The sequence below is a fragment of the Diabrotica virgifera genome, chromosome 3, assembly GCF_917563875.1.
Source record: "Diabrotica virgifera virgifera chromosome 3, PGI_DIABVI_V3a".
Taxonomy (NCBI): domain Eukaryota; kingdom Metazoa; phylum Arthropoda; class Insecta; order Coleoptera; family Chrysomelidae; genus Diabrotica; species Diabrotica virgifera.
The window spans coordinates 73,354,199-73,379,813 of NC_065445.1; the positions used below are offsets into that span (position 1 = coordinate 73,354,199).

The 25,615-nt window shown below is 31.8% G+C and overlaps 1 protein-coding gene across 2 annotated transcripts in view; it reads right to left on the reverse strand.

Annotated features, from left to right (window-relative positions):
• Window positions 1-25,615, reverse strand: part of LOC114335720 (E3 ubiquitin-protein ligase TRIM9) — a 470,622-nt gene that overhangs the window by 160,579 nt on the left and 284,428 nt on the right. For both annotated transcript variants that reach the window (XM_050645194.1, XM_050645193.1), the window contains exon 2: window positions 5,720-5,815. In XM_050645194.1, coding sequence (XP_050501151.1) covers window positions 5,720-5,815 — 96 coding nt within the window. The remainder of the gene's footprint in view (window positions 1-5,719; window positions 5,816-25,615) is intronic.

Consider the following 25,615-nt stretch of genomic DNA (forward strand, 5'->3'; position numbering starts at 1 on the left):
TTGCAAGTCATATGGATGCTGCAGTAAAGACGATAGGGAAGGAATTCTAAACTTTGCAATTCAAATCCCCCGTCTGCAGCCGGCTAGGAACTGAAAGATGCACCATAGTTACTCTACTGAGTAATACGAAAATAGAATAAAAATGTATACCATTTTTATTCGGCTGCAATACGAAGGAAAAACAATCTTACTTTTTAATTAGAATAAGGAGTGCAGCCAGTCCCTTTAACTGCAGTTTTCTGCTCTTATTGGAGCGTCATCAGAAGGAACGTAGGCACTGTTCTCCTTAATCCAATCAAATCGCATCGAAAAGTTTTCCCAAATATTGCAGCCAAAGTGATGGTAATGGGTGGCTAGCGCCATCTGGCCGTAAAAATACGAAGCAAGTTTTCAATCCTAATAGCAAATAATTAATATTGAAAAATATCAAAAATCACTAAAAGATTTTTAAATTGAAAACTTACTGGTACATTCCCATGTATACGCCTCCAAGACTTCTACAATTTGCAAGTCATATGGATGCTGCAGTAAAGACGATAGGGAAGGAATTCTAAACTTTGCAATTCAAATCCCCCGTCTGCAGCCGGCTAGGAACTGAAAGATGCACCATAGTTACTCTACTGAGTAATACGAAAATAGAATAAAAATGTATACCATTTTTATTCGGCTGCAATACGAAGGAAAAACAATCTTACTTTTTAATTAGAATAAGGAGTGCAGCCAGTCCCTTTAACTGCAGTTTTCTGCTCTTATTGGAGCGTCATCAGAAGGAACGTAGGCACTGTTCTCCTTAATCCAATCAAATCGCATCGATATCGTATTTTTAATCGTATTCGTATTTTTTTTTTAATCGAATAGACATTAGTCATTCAGCCAAAAAATATATACAAAAACATATAACATATAACAGGGATGGTCAAAATGTGGCTCGCGAGCCACATATGGCTCTTTGAAGGATTTGATTTGTTCTTAATTTTTATGTTTCAAAATGTCTTAAATTACTGACAACAAATATAAAGGACTAAGTGTAACATCAGGACTTAGAGACGGACACTCCTTATCACCCTTGCTATTCAATTTGGCCTCTGAAAATGTAATAAGTAAAATATCATCTGATATGATAGGGGGATTTGGCAATCGAGGATCAAAACTATTGTTGACCTTTGCTAATGATCTAGGTGCAGTCGCTCATTCTACAAGAGACGTGAGAGAGATGTTTTACAACGAGGAAGAAACAGGTATAGTAGTCTGGGCCTTCGAATAAATAAATAGAAGACGAAATACATGCTAGTAACCAAAAATCCAAGACCAAGAGTTAAGCGGAACATAACTATTAATGACCACAATTTCGAAGTAGGAAAAGAGTTTAGATATCTAGAGGCGGTAATCAGAGATGACAACCACATACAAAAAGAGGTCTGAGCATGGATAGCTGCGTGGAATAGAGCACTATACTTCCTATCATCATTATTAAGATCTAAGCTGCTAAAGAGACAATCTAAATTAAGACTGTACATGCCAATTATTCGCCGGGAATATGGATTCTACATCAGCGGGAAATAGATATGCGCTGGTTTTTGAAAGAAAAGTTCTCAGAATAATATTTAGCCTTCAAAGAAATGAATTGACAGGAGAGTGGAGAAGGCGCCGAGCAGCGCAAAGCTGAATTGGTGACTGTGTATTCTAAAAAAAACATCGTCAGACATATTTTTTTTTATTAAAGCTCCATTTAATTTACAATCTGTTATCTTTCATAATAATATAACAATAAGTAAATTTTATGACAATTACAAGAAAAAATGACATATAAAAGCTAAGATAAGATAGGCAGCTCATGTGGTAAGATCAGAGGAAGACAGAGTGTTAAAGACAGTGTTTTTGAGAGACGGTAGCTCAGTAGGCCTAGGCCGTCCCAGAAAAAGATGGAAGGACGATGAAGAATCGAAGTATCTTGAATTAGTAAAGCTGCTTGCAGAATTATTTGCATATTTGAAACAACGATGTGAACCATTTTAATTCACTTTAAAATGCGTGAAATTCAAAACACATTTTTTACACGTTTCAAATAAAATTGTTTAATTGCGGCTCGCGAAAATTTTCAAATTTTTAAATGGCTCGGACTATCGAGGGGCTTGGCCACCCCTGACATATAACATACACTATTAGACAGACAGACAGAGGACAAACAGATAAAATTCTGGCCGGTACTACTTCTACATCAGGTACATATTGAATATGGAGGCACAATGTGGTAAAATTCTTCAATATGTACCTGACATAGAAGTAGTACCGGCAATTAATATGTTATATGTTAATTTTGCCACCCCAAATTAGACAAATGTTTATGACATTCAAGGATACCTTCCTGTTTTGACGAATTGCCTCTAATGATGCTATAGGGGCGAAAGTATACTTGGACAAGATTTTTGTAAATGCACCTAGGAAAAATTATTTGTACCTAATGTTTTCCTGAAATCTATTGAAATATAATAATTTTAATCGAATTGATAAAATGTCAATTATTTACAATAAGAAACACTTTATCTTTTTACTAAACTGGTATTATGTATTTATTAAGCTTTAAAGGTGTTGAATACAAAGTGTTGAATACAAGGGGTTTTAACTAAATTACATTGTTTACAGTGGAAATTAAATACAACAGACAACGTTTAATAATTCTAATTTAGTTTTTTACATTATGCTCGGACTATCAGTAGTTTGTTTACTTGGTGGCCACAGAATGAGTCAATTCCTAACAATTCAACGATGAGGATAAGTGGTATCCAGAAGATTTTTCTCAGCTCTGGGGCTCCGTTTGCAAATGCACTTCAAGAAGTACCGGCAAAATATTTTACAAGAAATTTATAGGCCTCTTCATTTAGTGCTCTGAGTAATTCATAAAATATTGCACCCTTTAATCGTTTTATATCCTTTACAAAGTAACTGATATAATATTTGTTTAATACCCAAAATACGTACTTGTTAAGAAATAAGAAATACCCGTTCTTGTGGTACAGAATAAAACTAGATAACCAATAATTATGCAAAATATCAAATGTCAATAACACCATATATATATATATATATATATATATATATATATATATATATATATATATATATATATATATATATATATATATATATATATATATATATATATATATATATATATATATATATATATATATAATCGGTTCATAACGTTCTACGACATCTTCCGATTCCCAATCGCCATTGCTCTCGATCGTAGCACATGTCTTCGTTCAAGCCTCTTTCTCTGATTTCCCTATGGATTCCTTCAATTCAGCTTTTCCTAGGTCTTCCTCTTTTCCGCCGTCCTTTTGGTGCCCATCGTAGCACTTGCTTGGGTAATCTGTCTTCTTCCATACGTTGTACGTGGCCAAACCATCTTAGTTGCTTTGTTTTTATATCGTCCATTATTGTATGCTTTACATCCATTATCTCCAATATTCTTGTATTTCTGATTTTTTGTATTCTTGATATACCAGCAGATCTTCTCCAGAAGTCCATTTCAGTTGTTCTGAGCATATTTTCGGATTTTTCTTTAAGTGGCCAAACTTCGCTGCTGTATGTTATAATGCTCTTAACAATGCTGTTATAGATGTTACGTTTATTTTCTTTGGAGATACTTTGGTCCCATAGGATTTTGTTCAATAATGAGACAGCTTTCCTTCCTTGTGTGCACCTTTCTTGGATATTCTTGTCCAACGTTCCATCTTGTGTAATTTTAAGACCCAAGTATTTATATTCCTGACAGTGATTAATAGTTATTTCATTTTCCAACGCTAGATCCTGCTGTATACCTCCAACGCACATATATTCCGTTTTCTTGGTATTCACTTCTAAACCCCAGTTCCGGTACTCTTCTATGATTTTTCGGGTCATATATTCAATATCGTGATAATCCTGGGCCATAAGAATCTGATCATCCGCAAAACATAGAGTGTATAGCATGTTATCATCATTTAGCGGTATACCCATATTCTTACATTTCCTTTTCCAGGATTTCAAAACTTGCTCTAAATATATTTTAAATAGTGTCGGCGATAGACAGCAGCCCTGTTTAAGACCCTTATTCACTTCAAATCCTGACGAGATTTCCTTGCCTAGCTTAACTTTTGCTATATTATGTTGGTATAGATTTTTTACAGCTTTAATGAGGTTCAGACTGATTTTAGTTTTTTCGAGGGCTTCCCAAAGTTTACTTTGTGGTACAGTATCGTATGCTTTTTTTAAGTCTATGTACACTAAATGCAGTTCTTGATTGTAGGCTATTTGTTTGTCTATTAACTGTGTTACACAATATAGGTGGTCAGTGGTGGATCTGCCAGCGCGGAAACCGGCTTGCTCTTCGGCCTCTAAGTCCTTGTATTCTTCTTCTATTTTATTTTTGATAATTTTTCCGTAAACTCTGCTGATGGTGCTTGTGACAGATATTCCCCGGTAATTATCGCATATATTTTTACTGCCTTTCTTGTGTATTGTAGAAATTACAGACAATTGCCATTCTTTTGGTATGACTTCGCCATTCATACATCTATTAAATAGATCTCTTAAGTATTCATACAGGGTGTTGCTACCGTATTTGAGCAGTTCTGGTGCTATGTCGCCAGGCCCTGACGCTTTTCTATTTTTTAGGGATTTGCATGCATTTCGTACCTCTTCCAGTCTTAACCGAATCGGTGAGCCACTGACAATTACATTGAAACTTTCGTGATCTTCGTTTTTAATAAAATCTTCTCTATTTTCTACTAGTAACTGCTTGAAATAGCCATCCCACTTTTCCAGAGTAATTGGTGTTATTATATCCCTTTTGGTATCTGTTCTCAACGTTTTAAGGAATTTCCAGCTCTCTGTGTTTCTTGTCCCCCCTATATAGGCGTTAAGTTGATTGCATTTTTTTGTCCACGTTTCGTTTTTCTTCTGTGTGATTTTTTTCCGCACTCTTGCTTGTGCTTCTTTGTATAAAACCTTATCGGAATCTTTCTGTGTATTCATATATTTCTGGTACTTTTCTCTCTTATCGTCTATTTCGGTGGCTATTTCAAAGTCCCACCAGTATGGTTTATTTCTTATGTTGTCTTTGTACTCCCCCAATGCCTCATATGCAGCTTCGTGTATACATTGTGTTATATGTGTATGAAGATGTTCCGTATTTATAAATGTATATTGTCCTTTCAGTTTCTCGTGCAGTCGCTTTTCGTATAACGTTCTTATGCTTGTTTACAAAAACTTGTAATAACACCAAATAAACCAAATTCTTGGTTTGTTTGATGTGAGGGGACGATCACGGACAGGGAGAAAAAATGTAAACACTAGACCCCTGCAGAAGTGGTTGATATTTACATTACTTTACCTACCAGATCAAATTATCCTACAAATCTACTATTTTAATTGTGACTGTCTATATTTCAATGTTTGAATAGCTCGTTGTTGCCAGACTTCAATTTTCATATCAAAATGTATTTTCGTTTTTTGGTCAAACGGCTGAATTTAGAAAAAAAAAGATTTTTTTGCTCTACATTGTGCCTTCTACCTACACCTTTAAGGAACGCACTATTTTCGGGGACACCCTGTATTACATAAGTTTATTTCAATTCTACCACTAAGTCGTTAAAACAAGCAAGATCAAGATTAAGTACTAGTAGAGTTAGTTCTATTTCAAGCATTATTCTCATGTGATGTGGTTACTCACCTCTATTTCTTCGTTAAGTCCTTTTAACTGTTGAATGAACTCAGTGGTCGTTCGAGCCCGTTCTGATAACTGTTGTAAGTTGTGCGACAAATCGGTCTGAAAAATAATAATTATGTTAATGATCCGTTCTTACAATTTTACAATCTTTAGCACTTAATCTTTTAATACATTATTCATGAGTGGATATAGTGCAGTAAAACCTCCTTATCGTATGGCTGCGAAATATAAATGTTCGTATATTGTTAGATAAGTATGGATTAAAAACTTATAATGCAAAAATTGCTACTAAATAGATTATTAAAGCAAATCATGATAAAATAATGAAAATTAGCGACTAGAAAAAAATACACTCACCGGCACAAAATTCCGCCAGTAAAAATTTTTGATTAAGTTTGACAATTTATAACTCTATTATTTGTACTCCGATTTTCAAGATTCTTGTTTGTAGGTATAGGCCATGGTACAAAGACGGGTATAGGCTATTGATGATGTACTATAGAAAGGAACTACAACGTTAACGGGGTTTTATTATCTCATATGGTCAATGAATCTCTATATATGAAAAAACCGCGGAGTGCTACCATTTAAAGGGGTGCGTTTTTGGGAAATGGGTGAATTAGTCACTGGGCACAGGTTACATTAGGGTGAGTTCTATGCACTTTTGGTACAAACACGTCTACATAAAAATTGTTCCTGGTTAAATTTCCTATCTAAATATAACTTTTTAAAGTCAAAGCTACTTTTTTTTACAAAAATATATTCAAAAGAAAAAGCACGAAGAAACCCAAAAGAAAGAAATTTTGTTTTTTGTCCCATAACTTTGTCCACGGTGATATAGGTATAGACATTGCTTCACAGAAAAAAAACTTACATATTTTCTCTTTAAAATGATGTTTGGTAGAGGTCATTAGAATTTACAGTTTTCGAAATATGGTTTTTCAAAATTCGCCACTCATAGCAATTTTGGGCAATTTTCCTTGTTATTTCGCAAATATTGTTCTGCAACTTTTTTCTACGTAACTTTAGGCATATGCAATGGTACATGTAAGAGGAATAGAAATCAATTACCTTTAAAATGTTCTACTGTATAATCTTGTACGACTTCTTCTAAAGAAGTTATCTTTTTCAAGACTTTATACTTTTAACGAGTTTTTATATTTTTTAAGATTATTTTTTAAATTTCCCATTATAACTTTTTTTTTCTACATTTAGGTATATATTATATAAGAAAAAAGAAAGCTTATTCTGTTTACTTTAAAATGGTGTATTATAAAAAAATTCTAGGATTATTTTTGAATAGGATATGCTTTTACTTGCAACGACTTTTGATTTTAGGATTATTTTTTAAATTCCTCATTATAACTTTTTTATGTGATGGGGTGTTATGATTGAATCTTATTTTTTATAGGTAATACTTTGGATTCACTTGACTCGGCCGGGCAACTTCAAAATATGGATTAATTCCAATAATTACTGCCAAAACTCCTGCACCACTCCTGCTTTGCTTGAAAAAATAGCATGTAAATGTACCAAAGGATGTACAAAAAACTGCGGTTGTAGGAAGATAGGAATTAGTTGTTCAATATTCTGCAAAGGGTGCATGTGCATGGGTACTAATTTTGGGAACTCTAAGATAATTGAGGTGTCAGAGGAAGATATTGAAGCTAATGCTAACGAAGAGATGGACTTTGATTTTGAAAATTTTTTAAATGTCAACACTTAACGACGTTCTACACCTTCGTTGCGGGGTATGCCTCTCAGAGGAAAGGGGGGGAAACTTATATGCAAGCGAAAGTTGGTAACAATGCATTTATAGCAGAATACTCAAATCATATGTTTCAGTATTGAATACTTTATAAAAATAAATTATAATAAATTACGGAAATTACGGAATAAATTACGGAATTAATTATAATAAATAAATTAAAAATAAATGGTACGGTAAACCATCCTCATTTTTTAATATGTTATTTCTTACAACAAAACCTTTAATTTAAGCACAAATAATTAAAAATCGTAAATTTGGGTCAAAAGTTATTAACTTTTTAAGAATTCCCATAAGAGCCCATGTTAAAACTTAACTTTGACCCTTAATAGTAATTAAACGGCACGGTAAAACAATTTTTAAAAAATCAAGTCTTAGTTTTTTTAAGAAAACTATAACACACTAAAATTTCATGCAAATCCTTAATTCTTTGCCGAAGGTGTAGAACGTCGTTAAATAATTTTAACTAAAGTGATGTTTTCTAAGACTAATGTTTATGTAATTTTTGTAAAAGAAATAATTTTAAATAATACAGGTAAAAAAATATCAAAGAATCACTCGGTTTCAATTATATATTTAAATATAGATGATACACCATTTTAAAGAACAGAAACACTTGAACTTGAACTTTATTGAGCAATATATACAAGATATACATATCATGTACAAGAAAAAAAAAATATAATGAGAAATTTCAAAAATAATCGTAAAAAATTTAAAAAGTAATATTTTTTTATATTAGTTATTATATAATATATAATATAATATTATATTATATATACTATATATAATATATTATATAATAATATTACTTTATTTTTATATTATATTATAAAAAATCGTTAAAAGTATAAAACCTTGAAAAACCATAATATCTTTAAAAAAAAAGTCGTACAACGTTATACAGCAGGCCATTTTAAAGGTAATTGATTTCTATTCCTATTACGTGTACCATTGCCATTGCATATACCTAAAGTTATGTAGAAAAAAGTTACAGAACAATATTTGCAAAATAACAAGGAAAATTGCCCAAAATTGCTGTGATTGGCGAACTTTGAAAAATTATATTTCGAAAACTATAAATCCTAATTACCTCTGCTAAACAACATTTTAAAGAAGAAATATGTAGATTTTTTTTCTGTAAAGCAATGTCTATACCTATATCCTCGTGGACAAAAGTTATGGGACAAAAAACAAAATTTATTTCTTTTGGGTTTCTTTGTGCTTTTTCTTTTGAATACATTTTTGCAAAAAAAAGTATCATTGACTTTAAAAAGTGATATTTAGATAGAAAATTTAACCAGGAACAATTTTTATGTAGATATGTTTGTATTAAAAGTGCATAGAACTCACCCTAATATAACCTGTGCCCAGGGACTAATTCACCCATTTCTCAAAAACGCACCCCTTTAAATGGTAGCACTCCGAGGTTTTTTCATATATAGATGTCGTTTGACCATATGAAATAATAAAACCCCGTTAACGTTGTAGTTCGTTTTAGCTACCTTATTTTGAATATAATCAATAGCCTAGTACATGTATTGATATCGTTTGTTATTATACTTATAACAAAAAATTTTGTTTACATGGCATTATACGGCGGTGAATGGAAGCGTTGTATTTTCTCCTAACTTACACGAATTCTATGGAAAAATTGAAGAAGTAATTTTGTTTCATAGTCCTGTCATATTATCGCGGAGGCATTACTAAAATTTTGTTTTTTGAATTATCCGAATATCTCTTTTTTTGTAAGAGCTGTACAATTTTTTGTAAATAAAACACTGATTGACTCATGAACATAAAAATATCTAAATAGTCTAGTAAAATAAAATTACACTACATGTAAATCAAAATGTAAATTCGTACAGGTTGAAACAAATTTTATATCAAAGTTTAGGTGGGTACAAAAGATATTTTCAAGAAAGTATCCAAATCATACAAGGGGATCATTGTTTAAATAATTAAAAAGGGGTCATTTTTGCAAAAAAATTACTTTTTTAACTGCTGAGGTCATTCAATTACTAATGAAGGTCTATAGGATTATTTTCTGCAACGTTGAAGGGTAAATCTTTCACATAAGACTTACTAAATTAAATTTGACCTCCTAGTTATTTAAATAATTATACATAAAACTTTAAAAACAAATTTGCAAAAAATTATTTTTGGCGTTTTAAATAAGCACTATAAAATATCTCATTTTACAGAAGAAGTTGCGATATGTTATCAGTATTAACCAAAAAAAAAAATTGGTCCAAAAATATTTAATATTTTTTGAGATATTGAATTTGTTTATTAAATATTACTATATTTTCAATTGCAAAAACGCGGTTGTTGCCAAAGAAATATTCACCTGCTTAAGATCTCATTATTTTTATTTTTATGTAGATTTTCGATAAATGTATTGATAAATTCAAATTTCAGTTAAACTCCCCCCTAAAATGGCATTTTAAAATTATTCAAAGTTTATAATTTGTTTTTTTAATAACGTCGTGGGGATTAAATACTTTCAAATGCCGTTTCGATAATTGGGTTCTTGGGAATTTTTCACTAATTAACAAATTTTTTTGTCTTTTTTTCCTCTTCTTTTTTTTTCTTGAAGTTATATTACTACGGGCCCTTTTAGGGTTAAGTTTCGTTAAGAATGTCGTATCTCTAAGTTGTAGATTCTAGACCTAAAAATATTAAGATTGGTCTAAAATCACTTAAATAAAATGTGGCTACTTACTGAGTTACAGGGTGTTTTATTTAAAAATTTTAAAATTATTTTTACCAAGTACTTTCAAAATATTTGACGTATCCTTATCATACTTAGCAGAAAATGTGGGTACTATATAGTCTACTAAATTGTGATAAATAAAAGTTTCTAGCTACTACCAGAGGCGTACGACAGAGGATAGTTAATGATTGACCCTTCCCAAATTCTACGCCACTGAGGGAATTACTATTTTAGCGAAATTTTTCGATTCTACAATACTTTCTATGTAAATAATATACTCTTTACTGGTAACGATTAAGTCATTAGTTTTCGAGATATTGGACGCTAAAAATGAAACGGCATAGTTATTTTGATTCATTCATTCATTCATTTTAAATTTCCAATATCTCTCAAACTGATGACTTTATCGATACCAATAAAGTTATTTACACACAAAGTATTGGAGAATCAAAAAATTTTGCTAAAATAGTAATTCACTCAGTGGCGTAGAATTTGGGAAGGGTCAATCATTCACTATCCCTGTCGTACGCCTCTGGCACTAGCTAGAAACGTTTATTAAGCACAATTTACTAGGGTGTATAATAGCCACACTTTCTGCCAAGTATCATAAGAATACGTCAAATAGTTTTAAAGTACTTGGTAACAATAGTTTTTAAATTTTTAAATAAAACACCCTGTAACTCAGTAAGTGGCCACATTTTATTTAAGAGATTTTAGTTAAATCTTAATATTTGATAAAAATAATAAACTTAAAGATAAAACCCATAAATAAATTAAAATTCATGGTGACGTTTCAATTATTACTTTCATCATCGTCAGAATAATAAGTTTCTTGAGCGGATGCTTTAAAATAATTTTAAAGGAACAAACAATAATTAATGAAAACGTAAAAATGACATTGACAATCATTGGGTTAAGTCAATAATTTCTAACACGCCATGTCTTGTTGCGTGCTTAAGGGTGGCTTCAAAAGAAATATGGATAATGACTCCTTGATGCTGAGTTCCGTTGGAGAACTTGCATGACCAATGATTGAGAAGTCCTTACGACTAATAGGGTGGTCAGAATCAGTCATATGTTGGAATACCGCTGAATTTGGAATTGCTCTTGATCGTCTTCCTAAGTGAGGAGTGACACAACATCAACAAGTGTTCGCAACATCTGACATTAAAGTGACGTCGAGTCTTCCCGACGTACGTAGCTGCACAGCTACTACATTTGAATTGGTATATAATGTTAGATGAGAGATCACTAGGAATCATGTCTTGCACATGGAAACGAGATCCTATTCTTTCCAAAGTCGTGAAAGCAAATCTTAATTCTATAGAGGGAAATGCTTTTTTAATTGTTCTACGGATGTTGCGTCGGATTTGTAAGCTGTGGTAACCAGTATATGGAAGTTTGATATAGATCTTTTCTAGTTGTTCGTTTGAAGTTGAACAGATAGTGAAAGCGCGGTGAACAAGTATATTGATTAAACTTGTTTTGTATTTGTTGGGAATGAAGCTATCTGCGTTTATATACAGGCCGGTGAAGGTTGGTTTTCTATATATTGAAGTGGAAAAACCTGAAGGTGATCTGAAGATGTTAATTCCTAAGAAGGGCAGACTTCCATTGACTTCAATTTCACTAGTAAATTTCATATTGTGGTGTTTCTGGTTGAGATAATCTAAAAAATGTTGAATGTGATCGGTATGTTTGAAGATGAGAAAAATATCATCCACGTATCGTCTATAAAGAAGTGGCTTAAAATCAATTAAAATTAGCTGCCAAAGAATGTCTATTCAGTTTTGACGGAAAAGTGTATAGACAAATAGATGGCGTTGCATTGGGCTCTCCTTTAGGACCAGTTTTCGCGAATACTTTTCTATGTCACCATGAGAAAACATGGTTAGCTGACTGTCCAATTGATTTTAAGCCACTTCTTTATAGACGATACGTGGATGATATTTTTCTCATCTTCAAACATACCGATCACATTCAACATTTTTTAGATTATGTCAACCAGAAACAGCACAATATGAAATTTACTAGTGAAATTGAAGTCAATGGAAGTCTGCCCTTCTTAGGAATTAACATCTTCAGATCACCTTCAGGTTTTTCCACTTCAATATATAGAAAACCAACCTTCACCGGCCTGTATATAAACGCAGATAGCTTCATTCCCAACAAATACAAAACAAGTTTAATCAATATACTTGTTCACCGCGCTTTCACTATCTGTTCAACCTGGCAATTCCTACATGAAGAGTTAGAAAACATAAAGGTGATCTTAAGTAAAAATGGTTTTTCGTTGAACTTCTTAGAAAGATACATCAGACGTTTTTTCAATAACAAATTCCAACCAAACAGCAAAGTAGAAGAAATCAAAGAAAAGATCTATATCAAACTTCTATATAGACGGTTACCACAGCTTACAAATCCGACGCAACATCCGTAGAACAATTAAAAAAGCATTTCCCTCTATAGAATTAAGATTTGCTTTCACGACTTTGGAAAGAATAGGATCTCGTTTCCATGTGAAAGACATGATTCCTAGTGATCTCTCATCTAACATTCTATACCAATTCAAATGTAGTAGCTGTGCAGCTACGTACGTCGGGAAGACTCGACGTCACTTTAATGTCAGATGTTGCGAACACTTAGGTGTCACTCCTCACTTAGGAAGACGATCAAGAACAATTCCAAATTCAGCGGTATTTCAACATATGACTGATTCTGACCATCCTATTAGTCGTAAGGACTTCTCAATCATTGGTCATGCAAGTTCTCCAACGAAACTCAGCACCAAGGAGGCATTATACATATTTCTTTTGAAGCCACCCTTAAACACGCAACAAGACATGGCGTGTTTGAAATTATTGACTTAACCCAATGATTGTCAATGTCATTTTTACGTTTTCATTAATTATTGTTTGTTCCTTTAAAATTATTGTAAAGCATCCGCTCAAGAAACTTATTATTCTGACGATGATTAAAGTAATAATTGAAACGTCAGCATGAATTTTAATTTAGTTATGGGTTTTATCTTTAAGTTTATTATTTTTATCAAGTTTAATGGTGTGTCCTTATCTACATAAATCTTAATATTTTTAGGTCTAGAATCTACAACTCAGAGATTCGACATTCTTGATAAAATTTAACCCTAAAAGGGCCCGTAGTAATATAACTCCAAGAAAAAAAAAGAAGAAAAACGACAAAAAAATTTTGTTGATTAGTAAAAAATTCCCAGGAACCCAATTATCGAAACGGCATTTCAAAATACTTAATCCCCGCGACGTTATTAAAAAAACAAATTATAAACAAATTTGAATAATTATCAAATGCCATTTTAGGGGGAGTTTAATTGAAATTTGAATTTATCAATACATTTATTGAAAATCTACATAAAAATAAAAATAATGAGATCTTAAGCAGGTGAATATTTCTTTGGCAACAACCGCGTTTTTGCAATTGAAAATATAGTAACATTTAATAAACAATTTCAATATCTCAAAAAATATTAAATAGTTTTTGACCAATTTTTTTTGCTTAATACTGGTAACATAGCGCCACTTAGTCTGTAAAATAAGATATTTTATAGTGCTTATTTCAAACGCTAAAAATAATTTTTTGCAAATTTGTTTTTAAAGTTTTATATACAATTATTTAAATAAATAGGGGGTCAAATTTAATTTAGTAAGTCTTATGTGAAAGATTTACGCTTCAACTTCGCAGAAAAAAATCCGATAGACCTTCATTAATAAGTGAGTTACCTCAGCAGTTAAAAAAGTATTTTTTTTGCAAAAATGACCCCTTTTTAATTATTTAAACAATGATCCCCTTGTATGATTTGGATACTTTCTTGAAAATATCTTTTGTGCCCACCTAAACTTTGATATAAAATTTGTTTTAACCTGTACGAATTTACATTTTGACTTTTTTTATTTTATTAGGCTAAAAATAGACGTTGGATTGATAAGATTAGAATTGCCCGCATGCAGCACAGATCTCAATCCTATTGAGTATTTATGGGATAAATTAAAAATAGCTATTCGCCGTCATCCTAGGCCTCCTGAAAATTTGGTACAGTTATGGCCCTGGTAGAGGAATATCAGGCTGTTCCCCAGGCAAAGACAACAGATCTTTATTATATGCCAAACAGATTGCGAGTATCGTTGCTGCGAGAGTTGGACATACCCGCAATTGAATTGTTTTGTTTTGTTGTTAATTTTGTTTTGTGTTGTTAATTTTAGTGCGATTGATGTTTTTAATTAAGTAAACCTTCAAAGCAGTGTTTTTATTTGCAGCTTTTACAAGAAAAGAGATATTTGGATAATTCAGAAAACAAAATCTTAGGGATACATCCAAGATAATACAAAATGAGTATGAAACAAAATCAGCCCTCCAATTTTTTGCACAGAACTTTTTGAAGTAAGGAGAAAATACAACGCGTCCAATCATCACCGTATAATGCCATCTAAGCAAAAAATTTTTGTTACCGGAGTTGAAATTACAAACTGATGCAAGAATCTTGAAAATCGGAGTACAAATAATAAAATTATAAATTTTCAAACTAAATCAAAAATTTTGAGTGGCGCAATTTTTGTGTCGGTGAGTATATGTTGAAAACGAGTGTTTGTCAAACAATATCTTGGTGGTTAGCATGTACATTGCACGTAAACACTGATGATGACTGGTAAACCAGTCGAAAACTAGTTATGTTGTGATTTTGATGTGGCCCTTTTGAGGGATTTTAAATATACCTTTATACAGGATTTTACTGTTTTTTTAAATCAAATATTAACTATCTTTATTTACCTTCGTTCTTACTCAGGAATTGAGTACTACGAATCAACATTAATTTGATCTTTTACATAGATAAATAGAAGTGTTGTGGGTTGCAAATTTTAGATCCCCCATGTCTATGCATTTATCAGTCTTTCTTCTTGCAAATTGTAGAAGGATAGGGTATAGGTGAAAGTAAGAATTTATTTCCGACCTAAAAAATTCTTTTAGATTTATATTTTCAAATATTATTTATTTGGAAATGGAGTCTGTTAGGTTTCGCCTTTCTAAAATTTGTTTAATTTATTAATGTTTTGTATTGTGATAACGACTTCCGAAGAGGAAATCGAAATGTCAAGTAAACTTAATTTTATAGTAACATTATGGCTTACTCCCAAAAGAAGTAAATAACATTAAGATGCCACAAGGAAATAGCTTCAGAACAATATACTTTAGAAAATGAAGAACCTTAAACCTTAAAACATTATGTGGAATCATCAAATATGCTAGGCCTGGATCCCGCGTACCAACAAAAAGTTGAATAATAGCAAGCTGAAAGTTTGTTACATAATTGTTTAACGGTGTCTAGTCGGACAAACTTTGATGTATGGGAACACTGGAACAGGGAAAGTTTTAATTGTGGAACGTGATTTTGATTGTGAAAACTAGCAGGCTGTTTTTAAGTATATTTTGTAATAAACATCAATAACAAAGTTTATATAATATGAAAAAAATTTTATCCGACAAATATTTGGGCGCTTTAATAAGTCCGACACGTAGAACATTTCAAATTACAGGAATTATGTTGGTGATAAAATAGCAGTCCGATTTTTGCATGAGAGTTTAATAAAATGGTAACAAATCGATTGGAAGTTCTGTCGGACAAAATACATGGGGCGTTTTCGTAGTCTGACGTTCCAAATTTTTAACCTGTTCCAAAATTATAACTTCCCCTGTTCCAGTGTTCCCGTGCATCAAAGTTTGTTCGACTAGACACCGTTAAGCTATTAACAAATTTTCAGCGTGCTATTTTAGGTAATTAGGGAACAATTTTCACGTTTTTGTCGCTGAAAAAAATACAGACCAATCTTATTCTTGTCATAACTAACTTTAGGATTGGTTCTCTTCTAGAGACTTATAAAAAAAAATAAAAGTAAAGATTTTTCAAGCACTACAAAAAAGGTTATATCAGTATTCTCCGAAAAATTAATTGGTTTGTTCATATCTCACGTTGAAACTTTCAATTTTGGCATTTGACAAAGAAGAACCAACTTTTTGGTTTTTTTGTAAGTTACATTTTTTGTTAGTATTTTCTTGATAAAATACCTACATATAGACCTGGATCCCGCGTACCAAAAAAAGTTGATTAATAGCAAGATGAAATTTTGTTAATAGCTTAACGGTGTCTAGTCGGACAAATTTTGATGTATGGGAACACTGGAACAGGGGAGCTTTAATTTCGGGACAGGTTAAAAATTTCGAACGTCAGACTACGAAACGTTCCATGTATTTTGTCGGATAGAAGTTCTAATTGATTTGTTACCATTTCATTAAACTCTCATGCAAAAATCAGACTGGTGTTTAGCACCAACTGGGCATTTTGACGAGTGGAACACGAAGAATATGTCAAATAACAGGAATCATATCGGTTAGTAATAGCAGTCTGATTTTTGCATGAGAGTTTAATGAAAAGGTAACAAATCAATAATTGGATGTTCTGCCCGATAAAATACATGGGACGTTTTCGTAATCTGACATTCCAAATTTTTAAACGGTTCCACAATTAAAACTTCACCTGTTCCAGTGTTCCCGTACATCAAAGTTTATCCGACTAGACACCGTTAAACTATTAACAAAATTTCAGCTTATTATTTATCAACTTTTTTTTGGTACGCGAGATCCAGGCCTATGCCGTTTGGTATAGAGAAATAAAATAAACTTTAATTTTGTTTAATGTTTGGGAATAAACCACACAATCTACGTAGATTAGCCAACATAAATGTTACGGGAAAGACATTTGGATGTATTATACCTTGCAACTTTTTATTGGACATACTTTTTTATAGTAGTATTTTTTAAATCCGCTCGATAATGTTGCTCTCTTCAAAGTCAGTGAATATTTTAGTGGGCTCGTCCAAAAATACTCAGAATCAATATTCTATGAAATTTTTATGTGAAACATTCCACATATTTACCAATTATTAGCTATATTAATTAGTTGTTGTTAAAAAATTACGTTTATCTACTCTATCTCATATTATGCATACGTTTTTAGTTTGTGAAAACTGTCATTATAGGTAGCAGAGTAGCAGTGCGTGAAGGATTTAAAGTGTGCGTGAAGTAACAATGTATTTTAAATGGGGTTTACTTTTTCGCACACTTTCATAACGAGCGATCCACAATTATTGGGATCAAAGCTAGCCGTGCAAAAAATTACTTACCTATGTCTTGTTTTAATTTGAATTTATATCATTGGTTTATCAATTAATTTTGATTAACGTTATAAAACATAAAAATTCAGTCAAAACCTTTAACACAGAACTTTAATCAAAAATAAAAAGAATTAACAAAACAATAATAAATAAAATAAAACAATATGCTGTATATTTATGTCCACCACCAACATCTCTACATAACCTAACTTTTCTTGTTAAGTTGACGTACACTGCAAATGTGAGGTAAACTGGAAAGTATATCTGAATTAAGAATAGACATTCACTGTATAGCTATCTCTGTCGTTATAATCAAATATCCTTAACTCGCGTTGTCATGGTGATGACATTTGAGCAATAAATTACAACAAAAGTTTTGACAGTTGTGGTTTGAAAGAAGTTAGAATTTTTAAATGTCAAAGTTCTATAAATTGTAGAATAGAAATGAATTCCAGAAATAGAAATGAAGAGTTACGGTTTTTTTATTTGTTTATCGTAGATAAAATATTGTATGAAACTGTGCGTAAAGTACTTTTTGCGAACTTACGCGATGTATGGCACTCGCTCCGCTGTCGCTCGTGCTCTAAATATCACGTGCGTTCGCAAAAAGCATACTTCACGAACTGTTTCATAAATAACTATTTGACGATACTTTTCTTACATTAGAAGTGTATGTAAGTACCTATATTTATTATTATTGACGAGTACTGAGAAATAATAAGTACCAATATGCTCAACTTATAGTGAAAGGAAAGATCGAGGGAAGGAGAGGACTAGGAAGAAAAAGACTATCGTGGCTCAGAAACATCCGACAATGCACAGGGCTAAATTTTGAACAGCTAATAAGAACAGCTGAAGACAGAGAAGAGTTTCCAATTGTAGTAGCCAACCTCCATTGAGAAGACGGCACTTTAAGAAGAAGAAGATTGACGATTAAAATCGAGAAAAATTTAAATTATAACACCCAGCCAAAAACCCTCTCTCATTGGTCGTGACACCATAGTATTATAATTTGTCATTCACTACATTTGATATTCGTTTACTTGTTGTAAATAATCATTTTATGGTGTACAGTGGCGTAGCTGACAGGCCCGCATGGCCCGCAAGGCGGGGGACCCGACGTTAGGAGGGGCTCCTTAAAGCCTTTAGGCTTAATACTTCGACTTTCTTTAAATTGAGGACCAAAACATATTTTCCTAATAAGCATCAAAATAGGGAAAAGGAAATAATGAAGCGGGTAATCAACGTAACTCTTACTCTTTTCGGGAGCAAAATTTAGGGGTTCGTACTTTCGTGGACATGTAGTTTAGTTGAAAGTGAATCCCGAAAAGGTAATTTTTTGTCGGTGGTTCTTTTACTAGCTAAATATGATCCTGTTTAGCTAAATTAATCGATAAAAACAATAACTTTTAAAAAAGACAAATTACTTGAGCCCTCAAATACAAAACGAAGTTATAAATTTGCTCGCTCAAGAAACTGAAAATAAATTGATTAATTAATTAAAAAAAAGGTTTTTATTCAATAATTCTTGATACCACACAAGATATTTCGACACACGATCAGCTTAATTTTATTTTCCGGTATGTAACTTGCGATGAAAATAATTTATCTTCTAAAGCAGAAGTTGTTGAAAGTTTTTTGGCATTTATTCGCATGTTAGACCAAAGTGCAGAAGGTCTTATAAATGAAATTTTAAAATTTGTGCAATCGAATCACCTTTCCGTACACAACTGCAGAGGGAAGGGGTATGATGGGGCAAGCGTTATGAGTGGTGTATATTCAGGCATACAAGGCGTATTAACTGATATTGAAAAAATAGCTTCCTATGTTCATTGTGCATCTCATAACCTGAACCTAGTGTTGAATGATGCCGTTGTTGGTGTACAGAAATTGGTTTCGTTATGATATAATTAAAAAAATTATGTTTTTTAGTGCAAGTATTAAAAGACAGGATGTACTATGTACTATTATGACTTTGGATCCATCGCGTTTGCCAACACTTAAAAGGTTATGTGAAACCCGGTGGTCATCCAGACATGATGCTGTTATGGCTTTGCGTCGAGCTTTCAGACAAGTAATGAAATCTTTAACGAAAATTTCATTGATATCTAAAAAACGATGAAAAATTATAAGTTAATGACTTATTAGAGCATAATATGAATAATTTTGAATTTGTCGTTAACATTACTACTTATTCAATTTAAAATACTTAACTTTATTAATCTAACATCAACACTTTTGCAATCTGAAACGGCAGAGTTAACGGTCGCCCTTCAACTTTTTGAAAAATCTCGTGATAATCTTCTAGAAATGAGAAATTCGTTTTCCGAAACTTTAGCAAACGCAGCAGGAATGGCAGAATAGTGGAGTATTATACCGGAATTTAAAAATAAACGGATAAAACGTATAAAAAAATTTTACGATGAGCTCAGCTGCGACGAAAAAATAACTTTTAACAAAAAAAGTTTTGTAGTTAATGTTTTCAATGTAATTTTAGATATAATATTGCAACAACTTACTAATAGGTGTCGGATTAAGATACATGACATAATATGTTTTCATGTCTATTCCCAAAAAAAATCTATTAACACCTACTAATGAAGACTTATTAAAGAAAGGCCAAATATTGTTATTTACACTTATTTTAGTAATTATACTGTTATAGTCTGTTCGCTAAACTCAGACACAACTGGCTAGTGATTTTAGTGGGTAATTTTTTTGTTCTTGGCCAATTTTGCCAAAATTGGCAAAATTACTAACTATTTAGTAATTATTAACTATTTAATAATTATTTTTTTTGCCAATTTTATCAAATTGGCCAAATTATTTTCTAAAATTACTAGCCAGTTGTGTCTGAGTTTACCGAACGGACTATATTAGTTGTCGTTATGTTTATAATACGGGGGCCCATAAAAACTGTCGCGGGGGGGCCCCGCAATCTTCAGCTACGCCACTGATGGTGTATCTCAGTTTTATAAATCTTTAGATAGTTGCTGCGAACTATATAAATATTTCAAAATATTTGAGTGTTTTTGTTAAGAAATTTTTTTTTAATGACCGAAGAGGGTTTTTTTAAAGGTCAGTGTAATAACCCATTATGAACATAAATTTTTATTATTATAATTATTTTTTTTTTAATTTTATAGTAAAAACAGTTCCAGAAAAATATTGTATAGGTAAATATCTTCTATTTTTATTTAAAATATCTAATTTTTTTGAACAAAAAATTATTTTTGTTCAAAATACACTTAATTTGTTAAAAAAAACTATTAAAGCAGACAACAGACCTTACTTAATTTTTTTTTTTCAGATACATGAAGACCTTGAGAATCAACTAAAATGTCTTTAATATCCTTTCGAAATGAACGTAACCACTCACGCCGTTTCTTATCGACTGGTAGTCTAATCCCAAGGTCCAAATCCCAAGAGAACGGCAGTTCTCGCCAGTGGCGCACAACCCCCCTTCACGCGACACTATATTATATACGCGAAATTTTTGATTTTCTAAATCTGACTGAATTGAAAATTGGGCCAAATCCCATCTTAAAGTTCAGGAAAAGACTCACCCATCCATATGTCAACCATCCATTTTGGTCCAAGGGTGTGGATTTTACGGCCCTTCCTATTTAGGGTATGTTTTTCGTTCTCGTCCCCAAAACTCCCAAAAATTTCGAAAATGTAAGTCCGACCTTTGCGGCTTCTGATAGTACTGACCATTACCTTTCCAACGCATGTCTAATTTTGAAAATCAGTTATACCATTCAAAAGTTACCGAGCTCAGAAATATGACTAAATTTCTATTTAAAAAAGGGAAAATTTTTGTGGATATGTATGTATGTATGTATGTGGAAAAGTTAAACCGACCTGAATCTTTTTTTCTGTGTTTGAAGAGGGGGTCAGGGCAGATTCAGAACCGGTGTAGTTTGTAACTTTTGACCACCCATAAGCCAGCTAGAGGACTTGGTAGGTACAAAATGGCATATTTTTTGGAGTTATATATCTTCGGTTCAAGAAGACACAGGAGAACCGCAAATACACCAAATCAATAGTGTTGAGTTAAGCTTTCAAATGGTGTCCAAGCCATCAGGATCAGACATACACACGGCTCAGTTTAGCCGAAAAACTGAAAAACTAAACTTTGAAAATTTTGGTCTTTCGACAATTACTCAAAATTTCAACCTACGAATTGCGCCAGATGAGCGTTTGCAGAATGGCTCTAGGCGCATCTAACGGTGTATACCTCATATCCGGAAAATTCTAATTTTTAAGTTATAGGGTTCATAAATATCATCAAATCTATTTTCTATGGGAAAAAACGGTTTTTCAAGCTCAATAATTCCTGTAATACCTTTAGTTATCATACTTGACCTTAGATGCATCAGATACTACTTGTCAATACGTTTCAAACTCATGTTTAGTGATCAAAATCGGTTAAGCTGGTTAGAAGTTATTAAGCTACAAAAGTATAATCCAATTAACCATTATTCGCGAAATTGTTTATGTAGTTGTAGTGGTTACGACGATAAATTTGATCTGACCATCCCAATATTTTTTTTAAATCTATTTCAAATAGAAAATAAATCTAGTGTACATTCGATGGACACTAGATCATTTTTGGGAGATAATGAGACAAAGGCGACCATTTATAAAGCTTAACGCGTAATCGAGAAACATTAAATTCAACTTCATACATTTAATTTATAAATAACTTTAAAAAACTCCTGATACAAGAATAAAAAACCGCTAAACGCCGTAAAAATGAGTGGCGCATACAATATTCCAGCTACAAAAGATCTGATATGAATATTATGTGGCGCGAAAATTGTTTTCATTTTGATGCAAAATAAAATTCTAGTTTTATTATTTAAAAGATTTTTTCATAAAATTCGCTAAATTTGAACTAAATGCAGCACAAATGAGCTTCAAAATTCAAACTGTATTCTTTTGCTTCAAAACTTTCAAACTTCAAATTGAACAAATATTATAAAAAAATTTTTTAAAATAAAACTAGAATTTTATTTTGCATCAAAATAAAAATACATTTTCGCGCCACATAATATTCATGTCAGATCTTTTGTAGCTGGAATATTGTATGCGCCACTCATTTTTACGGCGTTTAGCGGTTTTTTTATTCTTGTAAATGTTTTTCAGGGGGTTTTTATGGTTGTACTTTGAAACAATATTAGGAGCAGGAGGAGGAAGAGGAGAATACTTCGAGGAGGCCTATGTTCAGCAGTGGACGACTATGGGCTGCTGCTGATGATGATGATGACTTTGAATCAGTGGTAATAAACAACACTTATAGTATTTACTTTTTTGTCCATGATAAACACACATACAATTCAGTACTATCTCCAAAAATTGTATTAAACTCCAATCTAAACAAAGTGGTATAGGTATATTTTTATATTGTCATAAAGAGAATTGTCATAAAATATTATGATCTGACGTCACAGAGGTTCGTGCGCTTTTTCGAACGTTTGAAATGATTTAAATACACAGAAGATTTTAAATTTGTATTTTTAAGTAATTATGAGGTTTTGATGCGTGAAATTTTGAAAATCTTATTTTTACACGAAACTGAACATTATTGTGTAATAAAACAAAAATGTGCAAGTTCCCTATTGAATTAAAAAAAACAATCATTTTTTTTCATATTGTTTATTTGAACTGACAAGCAACTTGAAAGATTTAGCAACTACCTTCAGATTGTCAAAAATTTACTTTTTTGTGAATTTGATGGCCTTGGCCGAGCCAATTAGCCAGACATGTTGTTATTTTTAAAACAAACCAATTTTTTTTCAATCAGAGGAATTTTTTCTGTATTTTTAACTCTAAATACATAACAAACTAACATATTACAATTATTATTTAAATAATACACTGTTTTGGTTGAAAATATTTTTTTTTATTTTCATTTTTTTGTATTTTTTTATATTTCTAATGTGTTTTTTTATTATTTTTTTTATTTTTTTATTATTATTTTTTATTAATTGTTTTTTTACTACGCTAAGACATAAACCCGATTCAACATCTCGGAGGTTTACATCTTAGTTTTTTTTCTTTTTTTTTTCTTTTTTTTTATTGCTTTTTTTCTTTTTTTGCTTTTCTTTTCTCTCTTTTTTTCTTGTTCTTTTCATTTTTCAATTATAATATACAATAATTACTTAAATCTACAGGGTTTAAAAAAACAACAAAACAAACATGTTTGTTTTGTTTTCATAAACATGTCTGCTTTGTTTTAACAAAATTTCTTAAATACAGGGTAAATTATATTACTACAATCTATATTTACAGTTTTTGATATGTGCGTAAATTGTTTTTAGTGTATTAATATCTTCAGAAAATATCAGATTGTTCAAGTAGACGGGAAGTGGAATTTTTAATATATTAAGATTATCATAAAATTTGTTTATATTTACTGATTGATGTGAACATTCGAGGAGAATATGTAGTAGATCACCTTCTTTTCCACACTCACAGTTAGGTGACCCTGTGAGACCCAAACTGTACTAAAAATTCAATCTCAATGCATTTTCCCAATCTCGCATAAAGAAGTATAACTTAAAAACTGGCGTAAAATGTCGATCTGTAAAATTTTAAGAACATCGTAGTATGAAACACCCTGTTTTGTGAGTTCAGTCTACCCGCCCTCTCTGTTTTTATTAGTCTTTGCGCTTCAGTTAAATTAGAAAATGTTATTTGTTTTTTACAAATTTTCTGCTCCCTTCTTCCTAAATATTTAACTTTGATTATTAAAAAGGGAAAAGTACTCCACATATTTTTAACTTTGTATTCTAAATCAAAACTCTCGCTGGAAAAGTGAAAGCGATTTGCGAAGTGCTGACATCAAATGGGTGTAAATAGGGGTATTAACTTCCCGCAGCCATTCTTATAAATATGCAACAAGTTACACAACTTTTTAATTGCCTTTTTGGGAGTTTTCGTGGGGATTTTAAATATACGCTTTTATGTAGGGTCTTCCAAACTCATTTGTTTGAGTATTCATTTTTAAATAGAGTTTTGGGTGAAATATAATACAAATTTCAACATGGATTTATTCATTCAGAAAGATATAATTTGGACCCTTAATTTTTCGACAAAAGACGCATACATGAATACATTTTCAGTTCCTAAATTTCTAATTTCTACATTTTCAGTTGAAAAGTTCTTAAATTACTAAAATACTAAATTACTAAAATTATAAAAATACTAAATTAGTCATGATACACATATTTTTCTGATTCGACAGTTTAGAATTTTACATTGAGTTTCCTATGGCCCGTTTTACCATTCACCACCCGGTATATAAAAAAGAAGCCCGAATTCAGCTTATATATAAAAACTATATCAACAAACAATCCTGAATATATAGGGCATAAATAATAAGAAAAGAAGAAGATATAAATTTATAACACACACACACTCACAGTTTTGGAAGGTTAGCGGACGTAAAGGACACAGACAAGGCAGCTGGAAAAACAGAAGATATTTGCGGGTATCCGCTGAGTACCTAATACAAAATTATAATTAAGGTTGATTTAAGGATATTTGGCCATATATTTAGAATACTCTAGCGATGCCCTGAAGTGCTAATTTTCCGTGGGTTTTGATTAATTCGTATAATTGCCCATGCCCATGTTGTTTAGTTAAGTATCCGTAAAAACTTTACGATACGAATGTCAGATGGATAATTTATATTTCATATATAATATTTTAATATAAATCCCTATCACCTATCATCGTTATTAACGTCTGAGCTGGTAAAAAGACAAACTTAATTAAGATTGTATGTTAATTATTCGCCCAGTTGTTACATATGGAAGTGAAACATGGTTACACCAGCGGGAAATAATTAAGCTGTCGGTAAATAAGTAAAGAAAGGTTATTGGGAAAGGTATTTGGCCCGCAAAGAGATGAATTATTACCGACAAAAAAATGGAGAAGGCGCCTCAATGCAGAATTGGTGACCCTGTGAGGTACTGAAAACATCGTCAGACATATAAATGCTAACCGGATAAGATGGGCAGGTCATGTGGTAAGATCATAGGAAGACAGCATATTAAAGACAGTGTTTTTGAGAGACCAGACGGTAGAAGATCAGCAGGCCATAGGTACTCTAGAAGAACGATCACATTCAAAGAATACCTGGCAAAAACAGCATCAAAACTAAGAACACGTAACGATATAATACAGAAACTCTGCACTAAATGGGT